This window comes from Mesitornis unicolor, unplaced genomic scaffold (genome assembly GCF_000695765.1).
Source record: "Mesitornis unicolor isolate BGI_N332 unplaced genomic scaffold, ASM69576v1 scaffold15990, whole genome shotgun sequence".
Lineage (NCBI taxonomy): Eukaryota > Metazoa > Chordata > Aves > Mesitornithiformes > Mesitornithidae > Mesitornis > Mesitornis unicolor.
Genome location: NW_010160434.1, coordinates 12,676 through 20,127, shown reverse-complemented (window position 1 = coordinate 20,127; position 7,452 = coordinate 12,676). Strand labels below are relative to the sequence as shown.

Here is a 7,452-nt window from a genome sequence, read left to right as displayed (position 1 = left end):
CGCCCGGGACCCTCAGGGGCGGCCTGGGCCTGCGCCGGGTGTGAGGAGCGCTGCGCCACTTTCCTCCGTCTCTTTCCCCAGGGAGGTCGACGTCCTCTGGACCTTGAAGTCGGGCGGGTCTGCGGAAAGCTCTGCCGACGAGCAGATTGCGTGCTCAAAATTTATCTTAGCGATAGGACATAACGCTGCAGGTGGGTGCTGCGGGCTGCAGAAGCAAACCGTCTGAGTCTCTGAAATGCTGTTGTCCCTTTGCTGTTGGCTACATTCGAAAAGGCTCCCTTTGCCGTAGTCTGTTTTAACGCTGGTCTCTGCTGTAAGAATGGTCCTTCAGGGTGTCCAGCTGTTCATTTAGGGACCAGGGCTTTAACCCTGAGACGGCTGAGCAGTCCAGAGAAAGCCAAAGTTAGCCTCTATGTGTAAAACATAGATTTTGTTACAGCTGTTTATTCCTCCTGTGAGATCGTGATAAAATCATATTTTTTCAGTGGAAAAGCAGAAGCTAAGTATGTTTTGATTTTGGATTTTAGTTGAGACAACCCTCTTTTTCCTTTATCTATCGTTTGGTAAAGTCTCTTGGATTGTCTGTTAACTAGTGAAAGTTTCTTTCTAATAGCAATAAGTTGTTCAGTGCAGCCTAGTGCTCTGGAATAGGGATCAGTCAGAGACAAAATTAGAGGTCAGTAAGCTGTAATTTATTTAATTTTTAATGATCAGGGATTTTTTTTTGTTTACTATTTTTTTCTTGATCAGTCAGTTCCTTTTTCACGTTTTAATTCCCCACTTCTTCAAAATGCCCTCTTTTGAGGTGGTTATTTACTCATTGGGCCTAGAGTCTTGAAGCACCCTCCCTTCCCACATACACTTACCAAGGTCTTCAGTTTTTTAATAGCTGTGTCCTTGTTGATATAAAGAAGTTTTAAGTCTCCCTTACATCTAGGTCACACCTAGATGACATTTAGATGATATGTAAGTTAACTCTGCTAACTTGTTTTTCCTTGAAAAATAGTTAAAGATATATCTGTCTTCTGTTTATCAGTAACTTTTGACAAGAATTTGATTTATGAACATTTGATTTAGGATCTCTTTTTGCCACGAAGTCATGCATCCTCTTGTCTCTGTCTAAATTAAGTTATTGTATTTTTTTCACTTGCAATTGCAAAGAAATAATGTAACTCAGTTCAAATATTTATTTGTAGAACAGAGATTTTATTCTTTATAAATTAACAATATTTGTTTTTTGCAGCTTTCCTGTCATCTTTTATTCTGGATTCTGTGTGTTGGGAAGTCGTTGGAGTTGTGAAGCTGTGGAATGAGTGGTGTCGAACGTCCGCCACAACAAATGTCCTCCCGACAGATTCCTTCTGTTTGTTCTACCGATTAATATCAGATCCAACCGTAAGTGAATTATGCATTAATTCCCCTATATTTTTGCTTTCTGAAGAAGAGAACAACCTTCATTAACCGCTTACCCTGCCCAGGGCAAACAAAGCCTTACGGCTGCAGTATTCTGGATTAATCTAATAAAAAAACTGAAGGCTCATTACGCTCACTCAGACTAGAAGTTCTGGCCTGTAAAGTTCAGTACAGAGATGTGTGACAGCCTGATCGCTTCACATCAGTTGTGAGTGGAAAATTCTTGTTGAAAGAGTGAAATAGAAGCCCAAGAAAACTGAATAAGTTGCTGGCTGCAGTCACATCATCTTTGCACGTGATTATGAGCTGCCGTTGTGCTCTTTAAACCACTTATGCAACTTTTTGTATTTTTTTTAAGGTTTTGCTGTGCCAGTGTAGTTGCTATGTTGCTGAGGATCAGCAGTTCCAGTGGCTTGAAAAGGTAAACCTGGCAAGACAAGAAATTGAGCAATGAAATCTTAGGGGTGGGGATCTTCAACTTACTGTAAGTGCCTCTTCCTCTCTGATATTCTAGACATGACAGCGCTGAAAATAACTGTTTTCTCTGTGACTTTCTTTTTTAAAATATTCAAGAAATGAGCAAATCTGCTATGCAGATTTTGTGAAATTCCTTTCTAGATGCTGCCAGTCGTATCCACTGTAACTTACAAATTTTGTGCAGTTACTTCTTTCGGACAGTTTCAATTTTGTTGCCCTTAACTACCTGTCGAAACTTTTTCCTTTTTGGCTTAATTTTTTCTGTGGCTTATTTCAGCTCTGGGAGAATCCTTCCTTAAAAAATAATAACGTGACTGCATTTGTACAGCTGCCAAAGGATCACCAGACAAACCTGTTGTGAAACTCATGGTGGATGGTACCTTTACTCATGGGTGTGTTCTACTCCTTTCGCAAGGAAAGGCTCTAAAGAAAGGTGCCTTATCTGTCCCATTTGTTTACAGGCTTAGTATGCTCCGTGCCTTACCCCAGCATCATTCAGGTACACAAATGCTGCAGGGTTACTCAGATCCCTCCAAATATCGTCATGGCGATTTTAATAAGATAAAGACAGGAGGGGAATGTTCTGGCTGTTGATTATGGATCTGGGGCACTGCTTAGCTTCAGGGAGGTACGGCTTATTTTGTCTGCTAACCTGCCTGCCTTAAATCTCTGCCAATGGGATGAACAAGCAGAGATGTTAAAGCTGTGGTGTTATGCTGCAGTTGTGCAAGGCTGTGGCTAGAGATACAGAGAGTGAGATAAAAGTGCTGTGTCCCCTGACAGTGAGCCCTCAGCCTGAGCTGAGCGATACCTGCTGAGTGCAGCCTGCCAGCTGGCCCAGCCTCTGCCTGAGAGGGGTTACTGGGTTGTGAGGGAGAACCATATGAGCAGCTTGGTGTGAGGGAGCCAGAGAGATTATGGGAAGGCAAAGAGGATGGAAAACCAGGGCAACCTCGCTGAATGATACAGGGATTTAACCGCCCAAGTTTGTGAACAGCGAGATTTTTGTGGTCTCTTGGCTTATTGAGGAGTTTAATGCACTTTGATGGGCATAATGGTTCGTTTTGAAGTCCAGAAACCTTAAGACTTTAAACATTTTGGTTTTGCTGTATTTCACGCATTCTTGCACATCACTTAAACTGAGATTACAAAAGAAAGATTACTGTGGTCTTGCTGTCTTCCCCGATTGCATTTTTCCAGCTGTTTGTGCATATGTGTTATTTCAAATGTGGGTGCTTATGCACAGTAGGAGTGCACGGTTTTACCACTCAATGTTCTTGAGTATTTTTAGACTTCATGGTTATTGATATTTTAAAATGTACACCAAAAATGTTGTGCTGGTAATCTTTTGCTTTTCGTGTGAGTTACAGACCTGTTCTGTATACTTCATAAATTCTGATTTGCTGAGCATCCTCACAGTCTGCATGAGTCAGATTTTGACTCTGTTTTCTCAGGAGGTGATCACTGACAAAACGAGAACATACAGACTGAAGTTTCGCAGTAGCGCATACCAGCCAGTGCTTCCAGCAAAGTAAATTGAAAATATGTGTGCTTCCGAAAAGTTACCTCAGTTTTGTGTTACAGCGGTGACACACTGATGTGAGGGAACAGGCAGCTTCCCTTCTGTGATTGGTACCAGAACAGGCGAGTTTCTGTAGTGTTTACCAAATTCCCTCTTTACTGGTCATAAATCTGAAGAGGACAGTGTAAAGGGAAGGTGCAGGCTCATCTTGCTTCTGCTCATTTTGACATATGTTCTTTAAAAACAACGGGCCGCGTGTTGGTGTTTTGTGGTGGCATGCAATGGATCCAAAATGAAGTTTTGTGCAATGTCTTGAAACTTCTTTGAATTTTAGAAAGACTGTGTGAAAAATAAAGTTCTCATTCTCAACTCAACTTTAATATAATTAGATAAAATCTGAATATTTAAAATGAAGACTCTTTTCAAGTACTGTAAAACATCTGGGGAGCACAATTTCCATTTCAGATGTCTTGCAGCTTAGCAAGCTGCCTTCCTGTCATAAGCAGTCTGGTTCTGGACTCCTTTCACTTTCTACGATCTCCATTAGTAAAAATAGTAAGTCTTAATATATTTGCAGGTGAATAGAAAGTGCTGAAAACCTACAGCCTCTCCAGAAAATCAGACTTGGTAGATATGTTAGCTGTTCTTTTGTTTTTGGTTTTCTTATCTACATCCTGAGAGCAACGCATGTGAAATTTCTACCTGAAGGTTGTGATTCAAATTTTAGTTCTGCAAACCTGAATGAACCTGCTGTTTGCCACGTGTGCTGAAACTGAAAGGAATCTGTGGGTTTTATGCTGTCGCTGTGAGAAAATAAATTTCACTTACGTATTAAAAATTTTATTTCAGGTGTTTGGCCATATGCAAAAGGAGGGCTTGGAAGTAACCATTCTTTCAACGTGTCCTGTAGCTGATTATAAAACTCAGGAATCCACTTTAACACTACCGTCTCCGTTTCTGAAAGCCTTGAAGACAAAGGAATTCAAAGAGCCGGTCTGCTGCCCGCTGCTGGAACAGCCGAACATTGTGCGAGATCTCCCTGCTGCTGGTATTTTGCAATTTCAATTGGTTACAAGGCTGCTGGTGGCAATACAGAGTGCACTTTGAAGAGCATCCCATTGCAATTGGTATTTTTACTTAATTGTGTCCGCTAGCTAACAAGTTAGCTTTTTGAAAATTAATTGCTGACAGTTTGGCATCTTACGTGTTGCCAGGTAAAATAGGGACGAATTTCAAAACTACCTGCAAATCCTCTTACCCCTTACATGTGAGATGCAAGTGCTAGCAAATTATTCCGTATAGGCTCACAAAGCGTATTGTGTAATGGTTTTTTGGGCCATTTTAGTTCTGAACTAAGTATGTTTTATTAAGAGTTACATCAGAGCACCTAAACTGAGGCTTGTAAAATCCCTTCTGCATATTACAGGTAAAGTAGGTTTCACAGTGCTGCCGATCAACCTCATGTAGAAGTTAGGTTCAGTTTTACTACTTAATGTAATAAAAACCCCAGGCTTTTCATTACAGAGTACCAAATTAGTGGTAGCATCATGAGGAAGAACTTGTCTGGCAGGAGCTAAAATGAGATGATTTTTCTAGAAAAAGCTTAATCTTGTTGGCACTTTGTTTTGAGTTCTTATGTTTGGTGGTTTTCTCTTTGCTTGGGGTTGTTGTTTTTTTTAAGAAATACCAACTATTTTACTAATTTTTGGTGATTTATTTTCTTATGTACCTGGGGAATGAGGGATGGGTGGTCCAGCAATCATGATCCTGAGTAGTTAATTTATAAATTTCAGTGTTTTTGAAGATCTGTACAGAACAAATGTGATCTTTTCTCTGCTGAATGTAACACAAATTTTCTTTTGACTTCTGTTTAGTTTTGAGTTACTGTCAAGTATGGCAGATTCCTGCGGTGCTGTATCAGTGTTACACTGATGGCATCAAACTGGACACGGTTACAATTGAAGCATTCAAGCCTCTGCTTTCTTCTAAAATCCTGAAGAGTTTAGTCAAGGTAAAATTTCATATATAAAAATGAATGGGAGTTTGGGTCTGATTTTGTCTTGTCTTTCATCTCTTGCGTTCTGTTGATGTGCTCCATGAGGATTCCACCTGAAAAGGCAGAAAAATACAGACTTCGAAAATTGTTTAGAAATCGTGAATCTACAGCTTCCCTCAAAACGTCATTTTGATGTTTCAGACTCTTACAGCAGTAGTAGTATATCAGGGAGTGATTTCTTGTGACTTTAGGCTGCGGTTTCCTTTGGAGGTATCTTGTGTTAAATCCTTCAAGTATTATATATTTTTCTTACATTCTCCATTCATATACAAGGTGCCTTTGTTCTAGCTCTGTATTTACCTGTCTTGTGCTATATGTGAAAGCTTCTTAAGAAATTTATTTTGACCTATAACTTCTTTCTGGAGTTTAAAGACTTAATTTCTCCAGATGATTCTTAGCAGTTTTGCACTAATCAAGCAGCTGTGAAATCAGGGCACTAGAGCTACTAAAGTGAATGTTTTGCTTCAAACTGAAGTATCGTTCATTCATACAACTTGGTTTTGCCAGCTGAACTTACATTTAAATGATAGAAGAAGTTTGTACTGAAGTATTTATTTCAGCTTTGAATGGGGGAATTGCTAGTTAATTTTTGTTTACAGCTTGTACTGGTCTTCTAAATACGTACTAGTCTGTTAGGCTTAAATGTTTAAACTCTGAAGGAGAACAGCAGCAAATATGCAGGCTCTTCCTCTCGTATACCAGTGAGGAGGAATGCACTTTTACAAATACCCTTCTATGGTTGAACTGCAAATTCCTGGGGAGCCTTTAGTAGCTCTCTGGATCCCTTCATTCAGAAGGCCTGAGTTTTGCTCGCTATTACCAGATTAATAGAACTGTTATTCAGAGTAATAAAAATAGGAGGACAGTGGGGCTTTCTTGTTTTGTTTAGTTACCAGCAGTGTAGCTAACGCTGATCATCTCTTCCTTTTCCTAGGATGTATCTGAAAGCACAAAGATTTTGAAGAAATTGCTGAAAACCAATGAAACTCACAATAACATCTATATCTGAAAAGGACGTTTATGATGCAGACTGCACTTTTGTAAACTCCAGTTTCTTCTGTAGAGGACATTTTGTTATTGTAGTTGTTTGCTTCAAAGTGGAATAAATTCCAGTTGATTCTTTCTTCTGCACTCATTTTGTTACTTTCACATTCATCACTGCAAACACAGATATTTCGTCTGCATGGCTTGGGAGACTTTCTTCTGGAGTGATTTTAGGAAAGGTACCTTCAATACGAAAAGCAACTTCTTTTTCTCCTCCTGAAGGGATTGTCTTGCCTAAATGTATACCTTTTTGTATGTAGAAGAGGAAATGCAGTTAAGGAATTATTTCTGTATCTAATGAGAACATCTATGTTTTACTTTCTTTTGAGACACAAAAGTTTCCTAATATTCAGTCCTCTTTAAAGATTTGTCTGTGATGGAGAAAATAGGCTCTGCATCTTTTTACATGCATAAACGTATATAAGTTTGTGTGTGTATGTATGAATGATGCATATGTGTGTGCGTGTGCACATACCTTTGTTTTGTACGTGTTGATACAAAATACAATAAGTAATATATGGTAAATACCTTTAAAAAATACTAATGGAAAAGAATCTTAAGCTTGCTTTGCAGATGAGTAGGAGGCAGCAATGTGGAGGTGTTTTGAGCTGCATGGCAGGGCTGTGACCTGGGTTCACCGAGTAAATCATCACACGTGTTTGGGATGCTGCTGCCTGCAGATCTGGCAGGAAGAGAGATGTGCCAAATTCAGGTGCTGCAGCTCCCATTTGCAGTGCCTTGCTGAGAGCTCACTTTTATTGGCCCTTTGAGCTTCAGCCCCTGAGCAGGAGCTGTAGAGGTGCAGGAGCAATCCCTGCTGTCAGATCTCTCTTGGTGGTGGGAGCTTCTCCCGGTGAAACGGGGTGGTAGGCTCACAAGATACTTCAGCTGGATTTTCCAGGGCAAACTGATTTAATCTATCCACTTTAAGACTCCAGAT

The 7,452-nt window shown here is 40.0% G+C and overlaps 1 protein-coding gene across 1 annotated transcript in view; it reads left to right on the top strand.

Annotated features, from left to right (window-relative positions):
• PSMG1 (proteasome (prosome, macropain) assembly chaperone 1) overlaps nucleotides 1-6,477 on the top strand; it is a 9,355-nt gene extending 2,878 nt beyond the window's left edge. Inside the window, exons 3-8 of the mRNA XM_010190004.1 lie at nucleotides 82-191; nucleotides 1,244-1,395; nucleotides 1,772-1,834; nucleotides 4,262-4,460; nucleotides 5,287-5,423; nucleotides 6,403-6,477. Coding sequence (XP_010188306.1) covers nucleotides 82-191; nucleotides 1,244-1,395; nucleotides 1,772-1,834; nucleotides 4,262-4,460; nucleotides 5,287-5,423; nucleotides 6,403-6,477 — 736 coding nt within the window. The remainder of the gene's footprint in view (nucleotides 1-81; nucleotides 192-1,243; nucleotides 1,396-1,771; nucleotides 1,835-4,261; nucleotides 4,461-5,286; nucleotides 5,424-6,402) is intronic.
• The last annotated feature ends 975 nt before the right edge of the window (nucleotides 6,478-7,452 follow it).